The 12,217-nt window shown below is 44.2% G+C and overlaps 1 protein-coding gene across 9 annotated transcripts in view; it reads left to right on the top strand.

Annotated features, from left to right (window-relative positions):
* Window positions 1–12,217, top strand: part of unc5cb (unc-5 netrin receptor Cb) — a 124,979-nt gene that overhangs the window by 84,670 nt on the left and 28,092 nt on the right. For all 9 annotated transcript variants that reach the window (XM_085926477.1, XM_085926478.1, XM_085926479.1 and 6 more), the window contains one exon: window positions 11,272–11,502. In XM_085926477.1, coding sequence (XP_085782603.1) covers window positions 11,272–11,502 — 231 coding nt within the window. The remainder of the gene's footprint in view (window positions 1–11,271; window positions 11,503–12,217) is intronic.

Genomic DNA, 12,217 nt, shown 5'->3' with positions numbered 1-12,217 from the left:
CGATGCCCTCACCCTTACCGCAGATCATTAATGCATGAGACGTGTAGTGTCCTGTTCCACCGGAGAGAAAAGGTCAAAGCCGCGGGAGACGGCAGAGGGGTGGTAACATGAGGTCCCCCCCCCAAAAAAAAGAAACACAAAAGGGCGTTGCTTGTTTTTGTTGGCGCGTCCGTCAGGGAAAGTACTTAATAATATAGTGCCTATTCACAGCGTTTCACTTTTTCCACATTTTATGTAAAAAGCTTTATTCCCAGGGAAAATTCCAGTCCGTCCTGTAATTAGTGACTATCTGCAAAATTGAGTGACCATATTAAAATAATATTCGCAGTCACATATTATTAATATTGTGGCTAGGGCCCGACCGATTAATCAGCCAGCTCATTTGATCTGTTGATAAATTTGATACATAAAACACAATTCTTAATTAATTAATTCTTCTTGTATCTGAACGTTAACAGTAGAGCAACTGCAGACAGAAAATTTAACAATGCTCACTGGTATATATTCTTTATCCTCTTTAAAAAAAATACTGCTATTTGCTATTTTGTTTTAGAAGTAAAATATTATAGTTTATTTTTTCTTAAAAAAACATCAATCTTTTCCCTCTGAGAGATTTCGCTGTTCATTTCTCACATTTGGAAGTTGATTTTAATTGTAAGAATTATTTATTGGGATATTTGGTTCATAAAGCATGCAGCGAGACCAATTGACCCAGCAACATGATTAATCACGTGCTATTGCATTGGATTGCATTTCATAAAATGGCCAATAAGCTTATTTATGAGCCTACGTGGCTGTTTGTGCATACATGTAAGCCTGTTTGAAAATATACACAATAGACGAGCGTCTGATTTGGGACCCCGACTCCCTCGCCGATCAATAACTGCATTTGCGTCGACTTGGGGAAGCCACCTATCGATTTGATTCTTAAGACGCATTAAAATCAGTTGTTTACAAGACAAACTCTCCCTTTGCCTATTAACAAGAAGCAGGAGCCTTGTTAATCCCTGCAGACGGCTGCTGGCTTCATTATTTCGTTCCATCACAGTTATTATGGGATGTCGAAGCTTCAGTTTAGCCTGCTGTGAAAAATCACTGATGTGAATATTTACAAATGGTTACAGTTTAACCATGGTGTTCTTATTAATATTGTGAATTTGGGATAAGAAATACATAACGACACTCGTCTGTTTTTTTTTTTTGGTGTTTTTTTTTAATCGATCTCAGGCGCTGCTATATATCGACAGAAGTTGACCTCGAGTAGCCCTCGCATTGCTAACGTCACAGCTTACCTGCTTTCTGGTTTTGATGTGTGCGCTCTACCTGTCCGCATGTGTTGCTCCACCACTTGTGTTCAAATATTAACTCCTTAACCGATGCTATTAGTTAGCCCGCGCATGATGTTTTGCGTTGTTTATTAACATGGAAATCGGCAAGCGATGAGTGTTAAAATCCCACGAGCCAGCCAACCGAGCTCCACTCAAGCGTGCCTCCGTAAATGGTTGTTGTGGCTGCGAGGTGGACATGTTGTGGCTGCTTCCTTTGCATCCACGGGGGCGGAAGGTCGGGGGGGGTTACCTCGCTTGCTTTCAGCGGCTGGCTGATCTTGAGCAAGAGGGGTGGGGATAGAAGAGGTGGTGGTAGATGGGGGAGGGGGGGTGCCATACTTGCTCCTCGTTGCCCCGCCATTATACGTGGTTGACCTATTTCACTGGCTCGGAGGGACACGGGCGAAATCACAGGCTGACAGTGGTCCCCTGGTGAGTGGAGCTGGGTGTGTGATTCCCTAATGCAGTCACGCCCTTGCACACACACACATGGTTCCCTACTACCCAAGTGTCTCTAACACATGCATTAACAGGTGTGATGTATTTTCACCCTTTTCCATCTCCGATATCCAATTTGGTAAGAACTGTATCGTACCAAAAGAATGATTGCACACTCGTCAGCCATTGTGGCGTGCTCGCGCAGCCTTCTGCTAGAGAGTGTTGGTATTAGCCAGCAGTAGCCTCAACAGAAGTTTTCCACAAATGCCATCGATCGCCAGTTTACTCTATGAGAGTGCCAATGAGAACATGATAGTCTGTTTGTGATACAACTGATGTATTTTTCTCTGCAAGGTGTGGCTTGAAGGCTTTTGGTGTATGTATTCAAGCAAACTTTTGAAAGTCTGTTAGCTAACACACACAGTAAAAGCCATAGCTCGGCTAAGAACACTAGCGTTGATATTGCGGTACTTAGATATTTTAATAACGACGGTGCAGCAACACATACTGACAGACAATCTGACAAACTTCACAGGCGTAAATGTATTATCCTGTGTATAAAAAAAGTCTAATATTAGTCCAGCTTTTGGATGAACTTTTTAGTTATGATCATAATGCACAAACTCTTTCATTTTTCACGCTTGATTTAATTATGTTATTACTGCTACTTTCTAATTACCATTTATAGTGTGCTAGTTTTCATTCAGAAACAGGCTGGAACATATTTTATTGGCATTTTTATTCATCTCAATGTCCACTAATGTATTCTGGGGTGCAACTTCCTACAAAAGTAAACAAAATGTTGAATTCAAGCCCAAGCCCCTTATAAATATGACATCAAGCGAAGCTGTAAATGCTATTATAATTTATGGGAAGGAGAGGAGGGAAAAATGTTGATTAGAGGCTGCACCCGGGGCCTGCGTGGTTGCAATTAAACCTGCAAAACAGTTATTACGGGCTTAGCGGAGCATTTAAAGGGCCGTCTCATGTGATATCAAGCGATCAGCTGTATTTTTTTTTTTCTCCCCCCCGCAGCCGTCTGCGGAGACTCTTGGCAGCGGCGATACAAATCAGCTGGTCAAAGCTTTCTGCGGGGTTACGCTTTGGTTGCGAGTTGAGAATTAGCGTGTTGTACAACAGGGGCTAGCTTACGCAACACTGTCGAGACGTTAGCGGCGTTACCGTCTCACTTCCTGCACTGGAGCTCCAAGCGATGTAATGAAGTGAAAGGAAAAGCGGATAGACTTTGGTGATTTGTGGATATAGAACCCGTGTGTGTGTGTGTGTGTGTGTGTGTGTGTGCATCCGAAGCCTGAGGGCCAGATATACAGTCATGTCTATTAGGCACTATTGCGGCTGGAGTCTTGTTTTTATTATCAACGCCATTAGGGTTCCTCATTCGTATGTCTGTGCGTGCGCGGCCTTTCATATATCACCTTCTCTCCCTATCTACTGATGTTGAGGTCAGGATTTATGAATCTACATTACATCTGCCTTGTCACATGAATTCAACCATCACCCATGAAGAGCCACACGCACTGTATAAGCCACACACGCATGTTTGAATATATTAGAGCCCGTACTCACTCACATAAACACAGACGGTCGTAAGTTGGCACGTGGCTTTTTGGCATGTTGCATCACAAAGTCTGTCAATTATTATTTTTTTCTAATTTTATTAGTCTAATGGACAGTTTTGCAATATGTCTTGGATTTATTATTATTGTTTTTTTTCATCTGTTTACCATGCCGCTCATCCCGATTGTAGCGCTTGGGAGCAAAAAATTGCAATTGTGTCATTTGAAGCATGCAGTGTAAATCCATCCCTGGGAGCATGTCGGGTTACTTTGTGGGCTTCCACATGGCGACACACTTCCGGCTTCATGTCCGTCGCATGAAGCGCTGTGCTCAATTTTTGCACGAAAGCGTCCTATCCAGCAGACATATGGGCCCAGTGAAACCTCGGGTTACAAATTTCATTTATTTTCCCCTCAATTTGAAAATTTTGCAAAGGAGATGTTTCCCACTGAAATGAATGGAAATGTGATTAATCTGTTCCAAATGTTGAAAGAATGAATGGTTGTCATTTGGATTTTTAATTGTGGGTGTCAGCCATTCGTCAGCTCTAGCCTGGCTGCCTCGTGTGAACATTACGATTTGTGTGTGCGCTTAACACGGGGTATATATTATTATGCAATGATTAATATGTCACCAAATAGAAGCTGACGACTGAGCCTTTGGCAAGCGTGACACGGTTAATGCACGGGGAGGAAAGGCAGGCAAATAAGTACATGAGGTCATGCAAGCAAAGGAAAAGCAGGATGAGTGTTGAGGGTGGAGTGGGTGGAGCAGGGTGTCAGAAAGGATTTGGCACCAGCCACAATGAAGGGAGAAATAGCAGCAGTCCCGCTACGGTTTTCACTCAGCAAATTATCAGGCCTCGTGTTGTCATTTGACCCAGAAAATGAATTAGTAATTTCGGGTAAATCAAATTACTTGACTAATCACCTCTTACTTGTGGATGGATTCGGGCAAAATGACTGTTAAAGTTTTCAAAAATCACTTTGTGTAAACTTTGTCATCCAAGTAAATGTTTAAAATTGTTGATTTGGTTTATAATTTACCATACCTTGGACAATTTAAAAGAAGTTGGTGATAAGTCGTGAAAGATTATTTGTACAAAAACCTATTTATAGCGCAGAGGCTAACGCTAACACAAAATATTGTATTTAATATCGTAACTAATTGATTCAATATCCTCAACTGCCTAAAATTGATTTAAATTACTCAAATGTGACGATGCTGTCATTCTCCATAGTACCAGACGGTTTATTATCAAAATAATGACATGGTGCTTTAAATTGGGGTGATTTTTTTTTCCATTCGCCCTTTGCGTGGTGCCAGAAACCGGATGCCCGCTGTTCCGAGCCAATTAACCAGAGTACAGTCATCGCATCAAAGTACAGCGGAGCACGGCGAGGCGTTTAGAGAGTGTGACACGTCTCCTCCTCCTCCGCGACCTCGCAGTCAGCTGCGGGTTGAGGTTGACGCGTGACGGTCTCGGGAGCTTCGGTGGATGTATGGCAGTCTGTGGGCGGTGTTGACGCATCTTCTTATTTGTATCGACACCTGCCATGAATCCCCCCCCCACCCCCCCGGATAGTTTCCCATTTATTTTGAATGGAACAGTTCAAATGCTTGCTCATGAAAATTTCTCAAAGTAACCATTCAAATCATGATTCTCACCATGCCAGAAATGACCATGTACCAAAATTCTTTTTTATTCAGCATTTTAGCATTCACATACAATTTTTCCGTAAATTCAGTTGCCTGGTGTGTAAGGTGTGAGCTAAGCCCCCGCTTCCACCCCCCCTTTTCACCTATATCCTCTTCTCCGTTCTCCCACCGACTCCACTCGTAGAGTACCGTAAATTAGTCCCGGGTGGTGACACGGTGCTTGCTGGGTAATTTGGACAATGGGCCGTTTGACAGCTCACCCATCACAGCTACAGCGCCCCGGGGAGCCACTACTCCTCTCGAGCTTTTTCCCCCTCTTCTCCTATCTGTCCCCCCACCCCACCGTGCCTCCATTTGCACTGACGGAGCGACTCGCTAAGTAGCGGCATCATTCTCCAATCACGCACCAAAATAGCTTTTCATCCAGGCGGGAACAAGGGGAGTTCGACAAGACGCCAGAGTGAAAGCTCCTAATTGCTGGAGAGCGAGCAGAAAATATGACAGACAGAAAAAGATCAAAAAGTAAGCGGCTGATAAGATTTGTATACATTCATTTTTAAAAAACGCTTCGAAGGATGAAGAATGGAACTTCTAACAATTTGTTCCCATAGGAGCCAATGAAAATGTTCCACGGTTAAACCGTCTTCATCACAAATACGTTATCAGCTGTACAGACGATATTTTAAATGACGGCTTGTGGAACACATCAGTCCTGCTCATTTTACAGTCTGCCTATATCATTGCTTCAAATATAGTTTGAAGAGTCCTCAGTCGATAATGGTATGAATGTTTAAAGCAGTTTTTTTCGGCGCACCATTATGACTGTCAATTAAAGGCAACACAACAAAGTGATGAATAACTAGTTTTGAAATCACCGACTGGTAAAAACTGTTCAAATATTTTTTAAAAAGTGAATGTAATCCAATGTCTCTATTTTTTAAAAGGGAATTCAATTTGTCATTTTGGTATTGATTGACACATGAAATCTTTGCGCAATTTGTCTTTGCGGGCCACATAGAATAACGCGGCGGGCCGTATCTGGCCCCCCGGGCCTTGAGTCTGACACCTGTTTTGTAAAGTCTATCTGTGTGCATTGAAAATTCCGTCAGCCCTGCTTTAAATTGAATTGCATATTCACATCTATTCACTCCCACGCTGTCTTTGCCACTTTTGTGGCTTGGAGGGCATCTGAAAACACGGAGCGTCGGCTTTTCAGATTGGCACAATGCTCTGACCTTGCTCCTCCCTGGCGACGGGAGGCCACTTGAAAATCCAGACAGCGGCCAAAGCCTGGCGTGAAACTGGCGAGCGGCAGCCGCCAGTATGCGGCCAGACAGGGCGGAGTGAAGGTCAGGGATGGCAATCGGAGGAAACATGTGATGTGCAAGGAGCAGTTGGAGGAGTTTTGGAAAAAAAAAGTCACAGAGAGCAAACTGTGGTTTTAAATTGCTTGTCTATGTAGACGTCCTAATTATCGCTTGATTTGCTCCGCTGCATATTCTCGTGTGCAATGAATGAAGAAATGTGCACAAAGTTCAACAAAGTTATTAAATAGTCATTTTTGGACTAGTGAATTGAACAGAGTCTTCCATTCTGCAAAAGCCTTTCTCCTATGATTAAGCTCGGTCCAGTTTATCGGAATCCTTGCATTCGTAGAAGAATAGTTTGTTTTTCTTTTCGAAACTTTTGGCTCCATTTTGGGTCATCGCTCGTTGACCTACGGTGGCGCATCTGTGTTTACCCCGCTAGCTGTCTGACAACTCAAAAGAGCGTCCTCTTGTTTGTCTCCCCTTAGAGAGGAAATATGAGCGGTTGAAAGGATAGCGGGAGGGACGGGGGGGGCGGGGGCTGATGGGGTCGCCGGCCCCTAACAGGAATCAATAAATGGCCCCGCTGCAGCCAAGAGTTAGCCGCGGCCCTGCAGATAACGTGCGTACACGCTAATGTGGATATGACGCAGTCGGCCGCAAATAGACGTCCGAGTGGAAGGAAGCCGCCGCTTATTTACCTTCTTATCGTGGAGCTCGGCGTCAAAGACAACGGCGGCGCTTATCGATCGGCGCCGGCGGAGGATGAACGGGCCTTTACTTAATCCAATACTAACAAGCATCGACCCGCGGAAAGTCGTTAGCATTGATTTATCTTCACTCAATATAATGGGGAGGTGTGTTGCCGGCCGATTTATAGTCAGAGTTGATTGACAGTCGATTTCTGCCGCTTCACTTGACATGACAGGTGAGTGGTTTATTATTCTGCTTGACCACTCAGCTGTAAAGCACCTTGCGCTCTTCTCCATCGCCGCATATCAAAACATTGCCTAGTAAAGCCCCCCTGTTGTCTACTTAACCACCCAGCCGGTTGCTCTATTTTCTTTTACAGTAAACCACCACTATTCACCAGGGGATAGGGGGGGCGAGCCCTGCCACGAATTGCACAAAAAAAACACCTAGAAATATTCATATAGTGATTCCTTAAATGTTTTATATATTGGGGAATTTATAAAAAAAAAAAAAAAACATTGGTAAAGAACCAAAATAACTGCCTGTTAAATCCAAATTGCAAATTGAGGAGGAAGAAAAATTGCCATTACCTTTTTCAAAATTGTATGGATTTCCAAAAATGATATCACAGCACATATACTTACTTCCTTGACACCAATAACTACTTTCCATTTCATCCAGGCACCTTCTGTCAATTACAGAAAGCACAAAGGTTCACCAATGTCTATTTTCCCGCAAGAATAATAATAATAGCACAGTAAAACAAGTGAATTTCTGAAGCACAAATATGTGGGAGTCCGCTCCACTCCACTCCAAAACTATGACGGCAAATTTATGTCGGCGCAGCTCCCTCCCCACTCATCCTCCGTCTTCCTCGGCACAGTAAATCTGCGGGATATATGGAGAGCTTATCTGGCACGGGGGTGTCACAGCGCCGACATTCAGACTCTGTTATCACAAGACACTCACATACACACACACACACACAATAGAATATATATGATCTGTGAAAAACACCCCCACAAATACTATCTCACCCTACAGTGTGTATGCAGCAAGACGGAAAATAGAGTCAACATTCGATTTATGAAATACAGCGCATGTACGGTATATATTTTGTGAGCCATACGCGGAATTCATATTGTCATTAATAATTAAGTTCAAAATATATGTAAATGGATTGACTACATCACCCTAATCAATGCATTGAACTTCAGTTGACTAGTACCAGATAAGAAAAATGTCAGGAAAAGCCTACTAAAACATCAAAACTTTATTCAGAAGCACTTAAAATATTCCCAGATGTGTGCTAACTCCTATTTAACATGACATGAATATGATTGTTTCATTCTGAACATGGCCGCAGTTGTAAGAGGGTGTGTACACTTATGCATCATCTCGGTCATTTGTGTTCACATCCTCACTTTTAGGTCCACCTTCATCCTATGGGATTCCATACAAGAGATAGCAGTAGTACAGCATCAATAGAAACGGACTATTTTACGCAAAAGAAACTCGGCTCTCATTAAAGCGCACCGTCAATCACTTTTCCGCTGGTGCACTTTGATGCACTCATTTGAATGTTTCTGCACGGCTGACCGTTGTACTACCTAATGATCCGTCCTTTCGATTTTCTTCTTCACTCCCAGACGAGACCTTTTAATTTTTTTTTTTTTTTTAAATTGGCCCATTTGATGAAAAATGAAGGAGCTCTGTTTAGCGGCACTCGAGCCTACATGTTACGGGTCTTAAAAAAAGCGCATAATGGACGATGACGTGATTGCAGACGGGATGTCTTAAAGGGCCATCTGGGAGCAAGATCACACAGCTTCGAAGTAAGCGGCAGTAATATGAGATGTTCTTCGCAGAGGATAAAGAATATATGCTGACGCTACATGTGTTGCTCCACCTATTGTGTTCAAATATGAGTTTCTTAAATCCCTAAAACGATAAGATAAATCTCAATGTGCTGCATGTCTCTCGTCTTCCTCGCACGGACCTCATACGTAGCTCCTCTGCCCGATAGCACGCTTTAATATGTAATGGTGCCAGCGTTTTGGCTTTTGATTCATCCGTGTCCACGATGTCCTCCTTTTACATTCCCGCTGTTAGGGGAGGCGCTAACTTTGTGCCACTGCCAAAATGAGTTCCCAAAGCTCTTGTTCGCTCCCACGTGGTGGACAAGGCTCGCTTTAATTCAGTTTCCTACCTCCATTCTTTCAGTAACAAGGCAGAAGGACAAATCCGTTTAAGGGCAGCGTGTTATTAATCACTCCCATCTTCCGAAATGACAACGTGATCAATTTTTGCAAATATTACCTTTGCCTCTTAGATTATTCTCTAATATGACTTCCGGTGGGTATTAGCAAAACTCACCATAATTACAAAGCATAATACAATCGGAATTGAAAAAAAAAAAAGAGAAGTGCTGCGAGGGCGCGTTTCATTAAAATTTTAAAGCCTCACTGTAAAGACAATTTAGCAGCGTGGAGATTAAAATCAAGCCACATCATCACAAATACAAGAATCCATATTGCATTTTAATTAGACTTATGAAACAAACGAGGCTCAAATAAGAGGAAAAAGACTTTCAAATGCCTCATTGACGAGTAGATGCGCATTAGCATCCGTTTGATCGCTTGTTTCTTAGCTTAACCGTATCAGCCGTGACTCCTTCAGCTCGATGCGGTTTAGAGAAGGAGCAAGGTAATGATGAGTGGGATTTTTTTTCTCGTATTTTTTCAGCAGCACTTCCATTTATGTCCAATGTAAAAAATTCTCTCAGTGAGGAAGTTGATGAATTAGAATATCCGTGGGCTAGTCTGGCCTTTACTGCTTTTGCAAGTGTGCGCTCGCTTTCATGGTCGCCTTAGATTTTTGCTGCTTCACAGCTCGACGCCAGAAAGAAAGAGAGAACGAGTGCGAGATGAGGAGATAAAGGCAGTGGCAACTGAAAGACTGCGAACGCATTCTTTAATGAGTTTCGTTGACTCCTTTCTGGGTGCTCTGGTTGAGCACGTGGGCGGACCGGGGACCGCGAAAGCGAGCCAGGGCCCAGTTGGCGTCTGTGGATTTATCGAGTAGGGGAAAAAACAAAACAAAACTTGAATGTGTGAGTGAATGAGTAAATAAGGCCGCTATAGTATGTTCATAGGTTACTTTAGGTTACATGTAATTCACCGCAGATAAGGTAAACAAGACCCCCCCACCCCGGTGAGGAAGGCCTCGGTCACGCCCCCCCCCCCTCACCGCCCCCCTCGCCTTTCTCGTCTTTTCATTTCCCAGCAATCATCTCGGGGTGGGGGCCGTGGCAGGTATGGAGGCAGAGATAACATTAGAGAGACATCACAGGGAGATATCTGGCCGAGAGAGAGATTATTCAGCGCCGCAAAGGCAACCAGGAGGCAACCTCTGTCAGACATCAAGGCTCCGGCGTGTCCGCACAGGACAAGGGAGGTGGAGGACACAAGGGCACGGACGAATTACTGATGCACTGATAAACTCACCCCTCCCATCTCCAGTCCTCCTCGACAACGATCAAGTAAAAACAGAAACATTTCAAACCCTTTCAAAACAATCTGAGCTCATGTGGACACGGGGGGAAAAAAAAATACTTTAGATGTTCTTGAGGTGGCAAAATGAAACGCGTTTTCTGAAGGTTTTTCTTGGACCTGCATTGTGAATCCAGCCTGAAGGCAAAGTTCTTTCTGGAAGATATTTCTCAGGTCCGCGTGAAACAAAGCTTTCGGCAAAAAAAAAAGGCTTTTGGAAAACGGCCCCTTCCAAAAATCCGGCAGAGTTTGTTCTGCGTCTTCTGCTGAATTATTGACGCCTTACCGGATCGACGGTAACAACGGACGAGTTCTTCAGGTGACAAACGGGAAACAAATAGGCTTTCCCCGTCTCCTCTTCAAAGGAGAAGTTTGCCAGTTTTGGTGTTTGCTGCAGTGAGCGTCGTGTCGCGTTTGCGGCGGCGTGCGCCATTCAAGACGCAGAGATGAAAGGGAGTTGTAATTACGGGGAAGCGTATCTGTCGACTGCAGAAGTATTAGAGGAATGGCGCAAAGTGGGCCAGGAGCCTCAGGTCATTACATCTTCTGTGTGTATGTGTACGTTAGCCAGCGAGACAAAAAAGCGCAGCCGAGAGTGAAACCGAAACTAGCTAGCTGTTAGCTTGCAAGCTAGCTCGATTATTAGCCCTACTGAACTTAGTTTCTTATGAATGTAAATCCAAATAGCTTAATCTGGCTCTCCCTTTCTCCCCCTAGTGGACGACGACTTTATAGGTCTCAGCGAGTTGCCGGAAACCTTCCCCTCGGACCCGCCTGAGCCGCTGCCCGTGTTCCTGATGGAGCCCGAGGAGGCCTACATCGTCAAGAACAAGCCAGTCAACTTGTACTGCAAAGCCACGCCGGCCACGCAGATCTACTTCAAGTGCAACAGCGAGTGGGTTCACCAGAAGGAGCACACGGTGGAGGAACGTGTGGACGAGAACTCTGGTAAGGACAACCGCTCGGTCATTGACATCTACGTCAATCAAAACCATACGTGTAAGTGGGAATGGTTTTTTTTGTCTTCTTGTAAAGCTTCTCACATCCCTTCTCGCATTTGGTCTTTGGAAGTTAAGGTTGCAAATCTCCGGCAAGCTTATTTTTTTTTCCACTAAATTCCCGGCCCCCCCCAAAGGCACCGTAGCTATTACACCCAACATCGCAGGCACTGATTGGCTACATTCAGCCGCCGTACTGGAAATTGCATTTCTGTCTTTCCCCCACAGGTACAAATCATTTCGCGTTTAGCGCGTTTCCATCCGACTGTTTACTCGCCGTCCCCCATCACACACACATCCATAACCCGCCGTTGCACTGAGGAGTTGTAGATATGCTTGAATCCGCAACACAGACTTTCCAAAAAAACGTGTTGCAGCCAGCATGAAAAGCGAAGGCGTATTGAAGTTTTGCCCTTTTTTGCCCCAAATGTTACTGGCGCTTTGTGTTGCTTATTGTTATTGCCGAGAAGGCGTTTGAAGGTTGCCGTGTTTCTTTGGCCCCTGGTGTCAAAGGCGTTTGCGCTAAAAGCATCAACACAGAACAACAGCCCACGCGTCAGCACACCGTAACCCCCGCTACCACAACAGCCCAGGCCCACGGGCTACTTCCTGCGCAGATATTCCTTCATTTATGCTCTACAAACACACAACAAACTCAAACAACA

Source organism: Syngnathus leptorhynchus, chromosome 12, assembly GCF_054491065.1.
Source record: "Syngnathus leptorhynchus isolate UIUO chromosome 12, UIUO_Slep, whole genome shotgun sequence".
Classification (NCBI taxonomy): Eukaryota; Metazoa; Chordata; class Actinopteri; order Syngnathiformes; family Syngnathidae; genus Syngnathus; species Syngnathus leptorhynchus.
The sequence above is the reverse complement of the archived record's forward strand: the minus strand, read 5'-3'. Positions and strand labels throughout refer to the sequence as shown.